Raw genomic sequence first — 15,755 nt, 5'->3', positions numbered from 1 at the left:
AAAGGAAAACAGTAAGTAATGGGTTTTAGTCAAAATATGAAGCCATACAACACTTGTTCACAGTCACACATCAGCCATGCCTCTGAGCTCTGAGGGTGAATCACTAAGTTAATGAGCCAGTAATGAATCATGATGATCAATATCAACGGTGATGAACTATGGGGGCGTATCATCTATTTAAATTATTTACTCTTGTACTATGAACTACAAAGTCATTATGTGTATTCGAGAGCTATGAACCGCTACAATTACTCACTGCTTCACAGCTTACCATGAAATGAAACAAGCCTCCTATAAAATGTGAAAGCCTCTGCAACAAAGAAAATCCATAAGCCGATAGGCCTATACAGCAGAGCTGCCGATACAGCTGCCAGAGTTGTTTAATATGGAAAGATGAAAAAGAATATTTTCCCTAATTCTAGTTGTCTAGTTGCATAATAAACAGCGGTTGAATATTTAACAGCCCTCAAACATGTGGTGCGGCTCACATGACTGGGAGTTGTCAGTCACACAGAGCCTGAAGCATCACAGCAGGAGAGGTTTGGCTCAGTTGTAGGAGGCGCTCAGAGGGTCGATTAGTATGCACAGTTGATGTCCTTTTAAGTTAGAACAGCCTTACCATTGCTGAAGGAAGGATTGTTGTGTGAGAAAGCTCAGCTGGTGCTTTTTGACACGTCAGATCAGCTTCTTGGTAGCCCATCATCCTCCTGTCACAGGAACATTGTAGTGTTTGCCACTAATCTTCAAATGACAACCTAAAAATTTTTGTGGAGCGTTACTTGCTTTGATCTTTAGATACGCTGCTTTGTTGTTGCCGACAGTTCCTCAGGTAAAGTAAAAAGTGAGGTACTTATATAGGGCGTTTAAATTCTTTTTTAGATTTAGGACACCGAGCACTAAAATGCTGCAGTTCACCATTTTATTCAAATCAGTCCTAGTCAAAATGGAAGACGGTATGGGTGCAACAACATCTGAGGAAACTGTAGTTACATGTACAGTTTATGACTCATGTAACGTGTCCTTATGTAACTTGGTCGACAATCCCTGACGATCATTTTTTCCCATATTCCTATCGCCTACGTACTGGCCTTGTTGCTTTAGAGTGAGGTTCAAAGTAACAGTATGACTACTACAGGATCCATTCAACAGCCGATAGAGCTCAGTTACCATAGTTACTGTTAAACTGCGCACATATCATAATGTCATTCTCGTGAGGGGCTACTGTAGAAAACAATATGCAATAAATAACATATTTCCAGAGCAGACAGCTTATTTAAACAGAAGACGCACTGGGATCCATAGCTGCTGACAGTGAGAACCTAACACAAGAGAATGGACAAAGAAATACAGATAGTACAACTCAATATTACTAAAAAAATATGTCTAAATAAAGCTGTTATGGACATATGAACATGTTTTCCAGGATGTAAAGAAAATCTGCATGTATATAATTTAAGAATAGACTTGAAGGATAAGTTCACTTCCTAAATAAAAATTACCTGATAATTTACTCATAATTTACTCACAAAATTACCTGACAATTTACTGTGATCCAAGATGTTTATGTCTTTCTGTCTTCAGTCGCAAAGAAATTAAGGTTTTTGAGGAAAACATTCCAGGATTTTTCTCCATATAGTGGACTTCGATGGTGGTCAGTGGGGTGAAGGTCCAAATTGCAGTTTGAATGCAGCTTCAAAGGTTTCTACACGATCCCAGCCAAGAAATAAGGGTCTTATCCAGCCAAACGATTGGCCATTTTCCAAAAAATTTTTTAAATATATTTATATAAAAATTCTATACATTTTAATCACAAATCCTTGTATTGCACTAGCTCTGCGATGTGCATTTGCGACTTCACGCATTATGTTATAATGTTGGAAAGGTCACGCGTGGTTAGTACTTAATCTGTGTACTTCAGTACTTCAGTAAACACTAGGTCAGTACTTCTGCCTATGTCATGCGTGCGTGATAACGTAATGTGTGAGGTAGAGCTAGTGCAAGCTCAAGTGTTTAAAAAGTATATACATTTTTATTGTTTTAAAAAAAATGACCGATCGTTTCGCTAGATAAGACCTGTATTCCTCAGCTGGGATCATGTAGAGCCCTATAAAGCTGCATTCAAACTGCAATTTGGACCTTCAACCTGTTGGCCACCACTGAAGTTCACTATATGGAGAAAAATCCTGGAATATTTTCCTCAGAAACCTTAATTTTTTCAGAAAGACATGAACATCTGGGATCATATGGGGGTGAGTAAATTATCAGGAAATTTTTATTCTGGAAGTGAACTAATCCTTTCAATTATGCATACAGGGATGTACAGAGTATTTGCAATACAGCAGTTGATCATCTACAACGTTTAATTGTCATTTTGGTTTCAGCACTCAAGACTTGGTTGCTCTCATGGTTGAAACTCAAATATTGCACACCTAAGGAACTTCAACATAGTTTATGTGCTTCAAAATCTTTCATTGCAGCGAGGTTACTGGAGGAACGATTGATGTTCTTTACAGTTCTTGCAGGAACTTATGAAATCTAATGTTCCTCAGAGAACTGTCATTTTTGAAAGGATGTCTTGAGGTTTTCCAGAAGGTGGAAATCTGAGGAACCTACTGTATGCAGTGGTGCTTCGAGTGTCTTTATTTTTTTGCAACGTGGAATGTAGTAAGTCCAAAAACCCAAAACACGCAAACATGATCAGCACCCCTGGAGTTCCACAAAACTGGATCCATTTTCAAAAGTTCCATGAAGGCCATAGAGATACCCAACTTTCTAAGGTCGCTGACTCACTGCCCTCAGTCCTGTTTCATCAAATTCTTGATGTTCCACTTCTGGCCAGTGCAGGAACGCAGGATCAGAGTGTAGCCGAAGTAGACATTAGCCGGTACTACCTCAAGACAGCGTCCTGTAGCTCGGTTGATGATTGCTTCATTCTTCAGGGAACAAAAATAAAAAGAATCCTTTTAGTGATCAAAGGCAAAAGGACAATTTTTACAAAGTGCTCTATATTAAACATGACCCATTCACCTGTGCAAAGTGCCAAGTTTTCTGGCGTACATTAGAGACTTTCTCACAATTCAGGAGCTGTGGGTAGCTGCTGATTTTATCGTCCACCACACACCGCGTATCTTCGCCAGTGCTTCCCAGAGGACCAAGGAAAAGATAACCCTCCTCAGTGTAGCGACCCAGCTACAAAATAGACCACAGAGGGATAATGTGAATTTATTTAATTCAGTGATTTGGTAACTGGGTCACTGAGTCATTCAGGGGCATTTTGGCACCCTATGCTGATGATGTTTGCCAGATAGTTTTTGGCAGTTCCATAATGACTATTAATTTATTATAATTATTAGCTGGGTCAAGCTCCAGTGCAGATATGTAAACTGGTCAAGACTAGATCTAAAAGTTATGGTCTCCAGATTTAATTTATAACTAGAAAATAGAATTTCTTTTGTATTTCGCACCATTTTGTCACTTCATTGCTTAGTTACCGCTGATGAACAGAATGCGGAGAACTATGTCATGAAGAGACTCCCTCTAGACGTAACCTATTTCCAGCATGCAGAGTGAGTAGAGGTTTAGTGGAGGTCAGGTCTGTGGAGATGTATAGCTGTGATTTGTTGCGGCTCTACCTGAGGGCCCCAGCCATGGCAGGGGTGCAGAGTTGCTGTGTGGTTTTCCTTTATGCCCTGGTCCACACACAGATGGGTCACATTGGTATTGCGTATCTAGAACACATTAAAAAGATGTAAGCAGCTGATAGTTTGGCCTGCTTTTTGTTGATTAAAAAGTTATGAAACCTGTTTTGATAAAACTAAGACCTAATTAATGATGCAGTGCCTTCTTAAAGTGATGGTTCGCACAAAAAATAAAATTCTGTCATCATTTACTCGCCCTCATACTACATTTCTTTCTTTGTATATTACGAATACTTGACAGATTGATTTTGTTCCTCTATTGTTTTTGCTTTGGATAAAAGTGTCTGCTAAATGCATAAATGTAAATGTTTCTTCTGTGAATTACAAAATAAGTCATTGTGAAGAAGAATGTTTACAGTGTCATTTTCAATACGATGGAAGTGAATTTCCAAGCAGCTTTCTGTTGGTCAACGTGGCAAATCCATGTAACCAAATTGAACCCATTGTGAACTCTGCGTAGGGAAATCTTTCGTCCATGAAAATTTTCCAAACGCTAATAACGTGACCGCACCTATATTCATTTAATGTGAAACTCACCTCTCCATAAAAGAGAGTGTTGTTGTATGTCCTCATCTCTGGATAGATATTGTCGAGGTACCACTCAAAGTTTTTGCACTGGAGTCTTTTCCTGAGCTCTAGTCTCTGGGATATGTCTCCATAGTCAATGCCATGGTTCTGTATGGACAAAGAAAGTGAAGTATACTATTTATTATTATAATACTGCAAATATGTCAAGTGCTTACCTTCATTGGGAGGTTCCATGCCAAATAGACATTTGATTTGTATTGGTCCATCCAGACTTCTGCCACCCGAAGTGCATTGCGCCTAGTGTGAAAGGCGATGTTACTGTGGTAGGGCTTTTTTGTTCTTGCAATATGGGCCACTCTGGAACAAGGCAGAACTTCCATGCTTCCCCCACACAGCCAAACCTGGGATTTAAAAATACACATACACCTATCAAACTTCAGTTCTGGCACAATTTTAGAAAAAAAAAGCTAAAATTCTTTTCAAATGAAGGCTCTGTGCACTGAGCGTAGGGAGGCTAAGTTATGAATGCTCTACTTTAGCGGAGGGATGTGGGTGGCATACTAACCCTGATTCCCAGCTCTATATTTTCGCCTCCATACACGTCCATCCCTGCGTCCAGTAGGCCCAACTCCCCAAAGTATTCCCGGTTTACCACAAAAGAGCAGCCTATCATTGCAGGCGTCCTAAAAATACAGATTTTACACTTATTTTCAATGCTGTTTCTTCTCTAATATACTGAATAATTAATGAAGAAATAATGAATGCCAATATTGAAAAAATAAGTAATATATTGAGAACAGTGGCAGTGTAAAATTTATCTTTCAACTAATAACATATATTTTATTTTATAAGCACTGTTTAAACTATATTAAGACCACTTTGCATTAAGCTACTTTCATACTTATTTCATAACCGTGGGTTATGGAATAGTGCAGTGCTGAACGGCAGTGCCAAAGGAACACAGTGTGAAACAATGCTGTGCTAGAATATAATGGTGAGTTGTTTAGCAACAGAAAACCAATCACAAACCAAACAATGCCAACATCATTAAATATTAAAGTACTTTGTACAGTCACATAAACTTTCAATGCACTCTGTTTGGTTTCAGCCTTTGAGTGAAACACTTAAAAATACTCCTGTGTGTTTTCCTTCTATACCTTTTTGTATGTTTCAGAGGATTTAAGACAACCAGAGCAGATATATAAAGATATTGTCCACAGCTGGACAAGCAGGTCTTGCTGTACTTGTCAAATCTTTTGTTATATGTTTCTTATAATAATTTCTTCATAAACAATTTTAGCAATGTCCTTACCACTTTTCTGGGCATTGAATATGTCAGTTGCGTTGCTGTCTATGCAGGGTCAGAAAGCTCTCTGATTTTATCAAAAATATCTTAATTTGTGTTCTGAAGATGAATGAAGGTCTTACGGGTTTGGAACGACATGAGGGTGAGTAATTAATGACAATTTTCATTTTTGGGTGAACTATCCCTTTAATTACTAACCCAAGGTAAATGAAGAATATGAAACCCAGGACTGTGTTCAGAATGGATGAAAGTCCAGTAGGATCCTACCTGATAGGTGCAGAAGTGTCTCCTTCATCCCACCACTGTTTCGGTGGGCTGATATACATACACCAGAGCTCCCAGTTATAACCATGGCCTGAGTTCTCATAGCGTTCCAGCTCAAACGTCTCGTCTTTAATGTTATCTATGGAGGGCAGTAAGATCCTCTTGTGGTTCTCCTTGATTCTAGACAAAACTGGTTCAGCCCTGACAAGGGGATGTAGAGGTTAGATCATTATAAGCAAAGCTGTATTGCACAGTGCTAATAACACTTCTTCAACTCTGCTGTGGAGCTAAATCTAATTCTGGCTTGCGAATGTGTTGGCTGGTTTCTCACCTCACATCAGCCAATTAGATGGACCTACAGAGGAACATGAACTGAAACACGTGGTATTCATATCTGTGTGGTTTGCTCATGAGAACACAACATTAAATACATCTGTGAACGGTCCGATATGAAAGGGTTGCTTTCGTAGTGTAGATGTTCATGTGGACAAATGCATTCGAAGACTCGCCTTGGGCTTCTTTTGAGAAAGCACACCAGAAAAAATGTATTTCACATTCGCTATGCTATGCCAAAACACATTGATTACAATTGCTTTACCATTTGTACCCTTTACATTCTCTTGGTTTCCCACTCACTCGTAAGCAGCGTAATGGCTCCATTTAATTCAATTGTATTTGTGAACCGCATTTGGCGCATCCATGAAAATGACGTAGAGCAGAGGTGCCCAATCATGTTCCTGGAGATCTACCATCCTGCAAAGTTCAGCTCCAACCCTGATCAAACACAACACAACTGAACCAGCTAATTAAGATCTTCAGGAGCACGTGATAAATACAGGCAGGTGTGTTGGAGCAAATCTGGAACTGAAGTCTGCAGGTCGGCAGATCTCCAGGAACAGGATTGGACACCCCTGATGTAGTCTTCAAATAGTCACAGAAGACACATTTAAAGCGCATGTTAAGACCAGGGTTGTGTCTAAAATCGCCCCCATAGGGGACACAGCCATTTGTAGTGGTGTCCGAAACCATAATGGATGTTATTTAGTTCACACATTCAATCCCATAATGCACCGCAATAATGAGTGTACAACCAATGTACACTCAATAGCTAGAGAATACCCATAATGCAATGTTAGTGTTGTGCCGAATTAATTTCTGTGTCTCGCCAGAAGATGGCGCCTGCAGCTGAATCATTCATTCATCCATTTTCCTAACCACTTGTCCAATGTGGGTTATACATATGCTAGTTTCCATGAAAGAGTTCAAGATAAATCTTTTCATTACTACTGGAACTGCCAGTTTGCCAAGTTTCAAATGTTTATTAAACAGCAAGCACAAACTATGCAAAAGTGGCAACCCTTCCAGTGCACTTAGCGTACAAATTTGCTCATTTGTTTTCATTCACTCCTTCAACTGGACTATATTAGTGGACTAATTTAGGGAATAGTGAATGAGGGTATAAGGGGCAATTACAAACATCACAAGTGTAAACAGTAATGCACCTTGGCTGAACACTTGTGACCAGATCACTGAAAATGCATCCTAAAGGGTTAGTTCACCCTAGGGCTGTGCAATTAATCGAAATTCAGTTTCGACTTCGGCATCCAACGATTATGAAAATACAATAATTGAGATAAAACGATTATTGCGCCCCATTCCGCCTCCTTTCCAGCACTGCGCTTTCACTCCTCCATAAAAGCCCATTTTCACGTGTAAATCAGTAAAATCATGTAACGTGACTTTTGCAAAATGGGACGTGCTTGAGTTATTAAAGTGGATTAGATTTATTAATGTTTTTAAAAAGCACGAAAGAGAACTTGCGCTATTCCTCGGGAGGATTTCTGTTATGCGCTCAGAGATGGAGCAGAGCACGGACATGTAAAGTCATCTTTTAGCTGAACGTATGCGCCTAAACGGTCAAATACATGCAAAATGTGTCAAAATGCGGTGCTTAGTGATTATTCACGTAAAACCTCGTCGGTTATGTAATAAATGAACGTAAAGAGTTGAGAATGAAAATGCTTGTGTAACAGTAAATTGGATCCGTGCGGCTCTTAAAGTGACAGCAGGCTATATTCCTGCTGCCGACTGTGTGCTTAATATTAATCAAACAACAAAAGACAAAGAGAAAATCACTAACTGCTCTTCACAGAAGGTCTTTTGTAGCTTTAATAAGAAACAAAGGAAGTTTAATTCTTACAGTGAAGACTATGCTGTTTATTTTACATTTGATTATTCAATTTCTGTAGTAGGCTGTTAACTGAATACTTTAGATTTGCTTGAAATTTTTTTTTGGTTATATGGCCCACTAATAATCGTGTTAAATAATCGTGATTACAATATTGACCAAAATAATCATGATTATGAGTTTTGTCATAATTGAGCAGCCCTACTTCACCCAAACATGAAAATTAGTCCATGTTTTATTCATCCTAGGTGTATATGACTTTATTCTTTCAGATGAATCCAATCGGAGTTATATTAAAAATTGTCCTGGCTCTTTCAAGCTTTGCAATGGCATGGGCGGGTGTTTTTGTTCAACAGTCCAAAAGTAGTCAAATAAAGCGCATCCAACCATAATAAAACGTGCCTCACATGGCTCCGGGGGGGGGATTAGTGACGAACACAGAAACGCAACGGAGAGAGAACAAAACAAAAAGCCGGTCACAAATTAGAAGCACAAAACAAGGATTTGTAAAGAATAATGTCAGAGGATTTCGATATAAGCCAAGAGGAGACTGGTTTTCCTTTGGTAAAGTAAGGAAACTTTGCTCGTGTAAACAAACATTGGTTTTCGCGAGAATCACATGCGCATGAGCTGCGCCGGCGTCCTACATTCATCCAAAGACAGTCTCTCGTGAACGTGCGTATGACAGATAGCGGAAGTTACACAAAACTGTTTATAGCGTTTTAAATATGGATTTTTTTTTTTCTACAAAAATGCATTGCTCACTACAGGAGGCTTTTATTCACCCCCAGAGCCGCGTGAGGCACGTTTTAGTATGGTTGGATGCGCTTTATTTGACTACTTTTATTTGACACTCGCCTACTCCCATTCTAACACTTGGAAGAGCCTGGACAATTTTTAATATAACTCCAATTGGATTCACCTGAAAGAAGAAAGTCATATACATCTAAGATGCCTTGAGGGTGAGTAAAACATAGGCTAATTTTCATTTTTGGGTGAACTAACCCTGTAATATACCAGGTGTCAACAGGGCCAAAACCGCATGTGACAGCATTCCTTGCAATACTAGCCTTAGGTGTTCTCAAACCTGGGGTTTGAATCATTTTCAGATGGTCACCAGTTTTCCTATGCGGAAATTCAGCTAAACCATCCTGGCAGGATATGAGACCAGCTAAAACCAGTTTAATCCAGTTGAGACCAGTAAACCAAATTAGGCTGGTTAGGCTTTTTAAGTTTTGTACTTTTCCAATATGTAAAAAAAAAAAAAGTTTTAAATTTCAGAATAAAATTAATTTCTATGCTTTTTCTTTCTTATTTTGACTTTGTAAACACACTTTACCACTGGCATAGTGATTAATGCATGAAATCACATATTTAGAGACCCTCCACTGGAAATCCAATCTCAAGAGTCACAAGAGACATATTTGAGACATATGTTACTACTGGTTGTAAACAGCTGTCTGTCTTGGCTGAGCAGCTCAGTTTAGATCACCCAAGACGGATGTTAAAACCGGGTGTAAACAAGGCCTGAGAAGTCGATGTGTTAGTGAAACCATCTATAATACCAGCAGTATAGTGTAGCAAGTGCTAGATTCTCACCATGCAGGCGTGAACTCAACATGGGCATCAAAGAAGCCAGTCACCTCCCCAGTGGCCACTTTCCAGCCCTCGATGCGAGCCCGGATGAGGCCCTCTCTCTTCTGATTGCGCACTATTTTGATAAGACCCGGGTATCGCTTGTTGACATACTCCTCCAGTGGCCCTTTCAGTTGTACTGTCATGCATAAACACACACACACACACACACATAAACGGTAAAGAGGGAGAAATCTTGTTTCATGGTGCATGAGTGCTCGTCACTGTGTTTAAACCAGACCAGAGGGAATATGTCTCCTACGCCAAAACTCTTTCGTGCCTTTGATCTGTGCTATGGGGATCCACACCATCCCCATGGAAAACACGTTCTTGGAAAGTGTTCCCGATCCCCACGTTAAACACTGTCATCTGCATTCCGAGTGACAAACCGTGAATCACTGACATTATGAGAACAGAGATGGGTGTGCTGCTCGCCTGCCCCCTCATTTCAGCAAATGCAGGCTTTTCCCCCTGCGCTGATGGACGGTTGGCCCTCCGCCACTGGCTCATGCCAACAATGTGATGGAAATTGAACTGTCTCTCTGGGAAGGCCTGAGCACACACTTTGATACAATAGACAAGCATGGCCATGCGCAACGTGAGCAAAGAGTGCTTGGCAAACTACTCCAGGTTATCAGTGTTGACACTCAAATGCAACACAATGGATTAAACCCTGTCAGAATGGTATATGAAACTAGATTTTTGCATTTTCTATTTGCTCTGTGGTTTCTAAGGTGTTCTGAGTGGTTTTAATGTATTGGTATGCAGTTACTGGGGGGGTTTGGATGAGTTTTTAGTGGTTTCTTACTGGTCCTAGGCAAAATAACCTACCATCTAATAGTATGTTCGAGTCCTGTAGGAAAGATCTTAATTATGTGTTTAATGCATATATGAACCACCACGATGTCATAACTACGAGTGGGAAACTCAGGATTTGGGGACATTTCAGTGAGAAAACATGGCGGATACAATTGATGCAACATCTGTTGGTGACAAGAAGTTTGTTGAAATGTATGAAATTACTATTTTTTTACTTACAATAAAACTAGCTATGTTGAATGTACAAAACACAGTAGTATTGCACAATTATAATAGAATTTATAACAATTTGCTTCACCTTTAGAAGATAACACAAAAACACACCTGATGCACATTCATTATTCATCATTGTAGAAAGAGTAAAAAAAAAAAAAATAGAAATAATAATAATAATTTTTTGCTAGATTTTGTGCATCGCCATCTTTCTCCAGCCAAAGGGATTTGAACACACCTGATGACACAATTACACTGTAAAAAGTGATGCTGACTTAACTTTAAAAAATTGAGGAAACCCGTTGCCTTAATATTTTTAAGTAGATGATAATGAAAAAAATAAGTTAATTGAATTGTCAAGTTCACTTAACTTTTTTTTTTAATTATTATGTACTTAATAATTTTAAGGCAACGGGTTTCCTCAATGTTTTTAAGTTAAGTCAACATCACTTTTTACAGTGTATGACTTCCCAAGTGGTAAATACAAACTTTCCAGGAGGACTTATTTTTTTCATATTACTTGAAAACCATTAGAATAACCACTAAATATGATTTTGTACCATGTCATTTAGAGCCAAAATTCTCTTGTTTCTCACCGTCATCACTGTTGTCATCCACCAAGATGATTTCCTTTAGGAGATGAGCTGGTGTGTGGTTGACAGCTGAATGGACTGAACGCAGGATGACAGACAACGCCTCATTTACAAAAATGAAAATGATGGAGATCTGTGGCAGGTCACGGGGATAAAAGGCCTTTTTGCATCTATAAAAACACACATACATGGATACAGAGAATCTTTTGTACACAAGGCTGTGAAACCTTTCACTTCCTAACAAAAGGAAAGTCACTTCTTGCTTTGCATATTTTCACTGTAACAATTACAGAGCTAAGTGGGTCTCAAAAATGAAGCTTATAGAACCTCACTTAACTGAACTTAGAAACAGTAAATGTCACTTTCCTGTCCTATTTAATCTTGGTAAAAGGTAAATCTATTAAGCAAATTGTTCTAGACATTATAGCTAAACTATTGCAGTGGGTTTTTGTGATTAAATGACAAATATGACAAAGTATACAAAACTATGCCATACCTTTGCTAGTCAGTTAACTCATTCCATATTACACCAAGAGCAAAAACTATAGTTTTTGTATAGATATTTTTCAGGGTAAAAATAAAAAAGCTAGTGACACTCACTTGCTGGGTCGATAATCTGGAATAGATCTATCCAGAGAGATTTTGTCACTCAGAAATGCATTGTAGCCATATTTCTCCCTCAGGTATTTAGCCTCCTTTTCTTCCTCTGGCGTAAGTGTTGCTGGTAGACCTCCTCTACCTCGGCCTCCAAAACCTTCAATGAGTCCGAGAGACTTGGACAAACCTATGCAACACAAATGACTCATGGCTTTCTTGTTCTGTAAAAGGGCATTTTTGTGAATAATGCAGTTTTTTATGATAATGAAGAAGTTACCATTCAGTTGTCTGTAGACCACATCTTCCAGTGATCCCAGTCTCTTTAAGAGCACATCATGAGTGATGCTGGTCTCCTGAGCAGATCCATTCAGATGCGTCTGTCCTCTCATATCAGCAGCCGCCGCCTGTTGACCAACAGCTTTGGTTGTGCGTAAATTGCACTTGCCCCAAAAAGTGATGAAGCCGGCAATCGTAAACACATTCAGCACCAGCAAGATTTTCCATCTTCTCATCACAAAGGCCATGAAAGATTTTGGTGTTCGGAATCCAGCAAATCGCATCTTAAAAACATAAAGCAAATGTGTGATGTGCACTGAACTGATGGAAACCATAAACTGTCTATTTTATTGATAGACACAGTAATAAAGACAATAAGTCAGCAGGGGATGGAACTAGGAAGAGACCTGGGCTGGACTTAAACCCAAGTCTACCATGAGGTATGACAGTTTTATGTGTCAAAACACTCACACTGCCAACATCTAGATACCATTTTATTACCAGTTTATTAGGTAAACTTTAACAAAAATGCTTTCTAAGATGTTAAAAGATTTGCTTTCATTTGTAAATGAAACGCAAAGTGACAGAATTTGCTATATCCTGACGGACAGGGTATTTAATTATTTTCATTACATTCCCTAGAATACTTGATTCTGTTTGGTCAATCGCACCATTCAGCGACGAAATAAATATACATTAACGCTGTAAAACAGTCGGCAAAATATCACATAATATATGCCGGGACTACTTTCGTGTCTCTCTCTCTCTCTCTCTCTCTATGGTCATGCAAGCACAAATTATAATAATTAAGCAGGCTTTATTTTTCGACTTTTAACGGTTAATAACTTTGTTACATTGGCTTCGGAGTACTCAAGTATTAGCTACTTTTACAGTGAACATAAAACTTTTGATAATTGGATGCTCAGGGGTCCCCAGAACCACGAACCGGTAAGACACAAGAAGATCGATGAGAGAGACTTTAAATTAAGGAATTTTCGGAATGACTATAGGCTATATTCATAATAACAGCCTATGTAAATTTGTATTTTAATAGCCTGTTACTCATTATTCTCGCTAAATTAATTGTTTTCTACATATTTGGGCTATTTTTCTTTGTGGATCTTAATCTAGGCTACAAGTAACTAAATAATTGAACTAAAGTCATTTCCATTGCCCTTGTATTTATTTACTATTACTACGTAATAAGCTAGATAATGTACACTGTCTCAAAATAAACCATTTCAGGATGATAATAACCGTGCATTAAAATAATGTTTTTCATTTATAATTATCTACTTAACTTTATGTTTCTGTATTCCTAATTTCACATTTAATTAACATTATTTCTGCTATATTTAATTGGCAAAATCCATTTATGCGCCTGTAAGGCACCCTTTCGTATCACCCAAAAATATGTTCAAGGTAGGCAGCTCACTAGGTTTTGAGACACAACAGGCTTCTGAAAATCAGACATAGCCTACACTGAATCTCCAACATAACCAACTGACCAACAGCAAATGTAAATGACAACTTGAATCAGACTGCGTTTTTGTGATGCTTGTCATTTGGCTGATATAGCCTGGTTTATTTATTTATTTTTTAATTACCATAACCACTTACCATTTTGGATTGGTAAAATGCATCCTGCACTTGAATATGTCCTCCTGTGCGCTTTCTTCCGTATTCACATGTTCTTATAAATAAAATCCACATGGGAAATATATTTACATACTTCAAAGACTCACATCAAACGGTCCTAAACTGCAGTCATTCATCATAAGACATCTGTCAGCCAAATCTTAAGAGGTTTTCTCTGACAAACACAGCTGTCCTTTGCTGGAAATAATGTCAGAAGATGTTTCGTGAAGTCAGACTTAACGTGCGTGTTTGCCCTGGATGAGCAGAAGTATATAAGATCCCTCCACTTCAGCAACGAGACTCCGCAGACGCAACATCATCTCCAGCCGGATTCATCCTCATCAAGCGCAGTGTTCATTATAAACACTATTTCATATCCGGCTGCTATGTGACGCTGATCCACGAGCATCCCGCATCTCGTGCCATCCACACTGTTTTCTGCGGTTAATGTGCCCTGTTAAATCGTTTTGTCCACATAATGCTGGATAGCGGCTCGGCTGAGACTGATGGAAAACACGGAATGGATGCACCATGTGGAGCAGATGTGTGGGATTAAAGAGCTGCTCACGCGCGCGCCACTTAACTCTGTTCACCTACATGGACGATACCAAAACGTCATACTCATATACATGCCAAGTAGACAGAATTACTTACAGACTTAATATTGCCAGCGGCTATTTGCACTAAATGTAGGCTACTGTTACTTTCACTAAGTGTAAATAGAATCCATTGCACTAAGTGCAAATAGTAATGAATTCTAGTTACACAATGTAAAAACAGCAGTATTTTCTTTGCAATAGGCCTAATATTAGTTAGATATTAAGTATAAAGTATTAAGTAGCCTAGACACTGTGCTTAAAGGGGTCATGACATGAGAAATCAAATTTGCCTTGATCTTTTGTCATATAAGAGATCTTTGTGTCATTAAAACATCCTGCAAGTTTCATAGCTTAAAACGTCCTCCTCATTATGAACAAAGCATTTATTTAATCAAGCGCCAAAAACGGCTCGTTTTGGATCTGATGGGCAAGGTGACATCACCTGGGCACAAACATTTGCATAAACACTGCCTCCAGAGCGACGAATAGTTATCTTCTCACCTACTGGCGTTCACTACCTTAACGGCTGACTTAATTACGCTGAAAGCAAGTGCTGCATCGCAAACCGTAAGTAAATGAGTTCATAATGCTTTGTCTGGAAATGACTGTTTTATTTTTGATCGTGTTGTCAAAACACTCACATGCAATAGCGAGGGGGCGCTGATAGTGTTTCCTATGCAATGAAGTTAGCCAGTCATAACAGTGGCCGATTCCTGACAAGGCATGGACTTAGTTCACACTGCAGGTCTTAATGCTCACATCGGATTTTTTGCTGAAATCTGATTTTTTTGCGCTGTTGTTCACATTGTCATTTAAATGCGACTGCCATCAGTCTCATGTGTGAACCGTATACGGCCCTGAAGTGACCCGCATGCGCAGAAGAAGACGTGGCGTCGGACGCAGCGCACTGTGTTTGCGGAAATAAAAATGGATGCTGCTCGTGTTAGCGTGTGTTTAGCAATTTTTAAGTTAATGTGCAATCAGAGCCTAAATAACGAAGTGATAAGAAGAAGAATATTAAGAAGAAGGAGAGCACGATTTCCTCCAGCACAGAATTGTGACGTCTGTCGCATTTCAATGATGTAAAAATCGCATGAAATGCGACATGGCCGTTCAGACTGAAGTCGCATTGCAAAACATCGGATATGAATCCGATTTAGGACCACATATGAAAGTGGCCTGGGCCTGATTTGAAAAAATCGGATTTGTGCTGTTCAGACTATCATAAGAAAATCAGATATGGGTCACATTTGGGCAAAAAAGTCAAATTTGGGCCACTTTAGCCTGCAGCGTGAACTAAGCCTTAAAGGGATAGTTCACCCAAAAATGAAAATTCTGTCATTAATTACCCTCATGTCGTTCCAAACCCGTAAGACCTTCATTCATCTTCGGAACACAAAT

General features: G+C 39.0%; 1 protein-coding gene across 2 annotated transcripts; it reads right to left on the bottom strand.

The window, feature by feature from the left end:
• Positions 1-2,204: 2,204 nt before the first annotated feature.
• galnt17 (polypeptide N-acetylgalactosaminyltransferase 17) lies at positions 2,205-14,280 on the bottom strand. 2 transcript variants are annotated; one of them, XM_058799044.1, is made up of 12 exons: positions 13,738-14,280; positions 12,119-12,401; positions 11,845-12,028; positions 11,248-11,414; positions 9,584-9,758; positions 5,800-5,997; positions 4,792-4,909; positions 4,442-4,627; positions 4,236-4,373; positions 3,633-3,728; positions 3,028-3,189; positions 2,205-2,933 (listed from the first exon to the last, which is right to left on the bottom strand). In XM_058799044.1, exons 1-12 carry the CDS (start codon positions 13,828-13,830, stop codon positions 2,796-2,798), a joined length of 1,938 nt encoding a protein of 645 aa, XP_058655027.1. In that variant the 5' UTR covers positions 13,831-14,280; the 3' UTR covers positions 2,205-2,795. The 2 variants fall into 2 exon arrangements, with proteins under 2 accessions (XP_058655027.1, XP_058655028.1); XM_058799045.1 differs by lacking the exons at positions 9,584-9,758; positions 11,248-11,414; positions 11,845-12,028; positions 12,119-12,401; positions 13,738-14,280 and adding an exon at positions 6,128-8,750.
• Positions 14,281-15,755: the final 1,475 nt, after the last annotated feature.

This window comes from Onychostoma macrolepis, chromosome 15, assembly GCF_012432095.1.
Source record: "Onychostoma macrolepis isolate SWU-2019 chromosome 15, ASM1243209v1, whole genome shotgun sequence".
Classification (NCBI taxonomy): domain Eukaryota; kingdom Metazoa; phylum Chordata; class Actinopteri; order Cypriniformes; family Cyprinidae; genus Onychostoma; species Onychostoma macrolepis.
The sequence above is the reverse complement of the archived record's forward strand: the minus strand, read 5'-3'. Positions and strand labels throughout refer to the sequence as shown.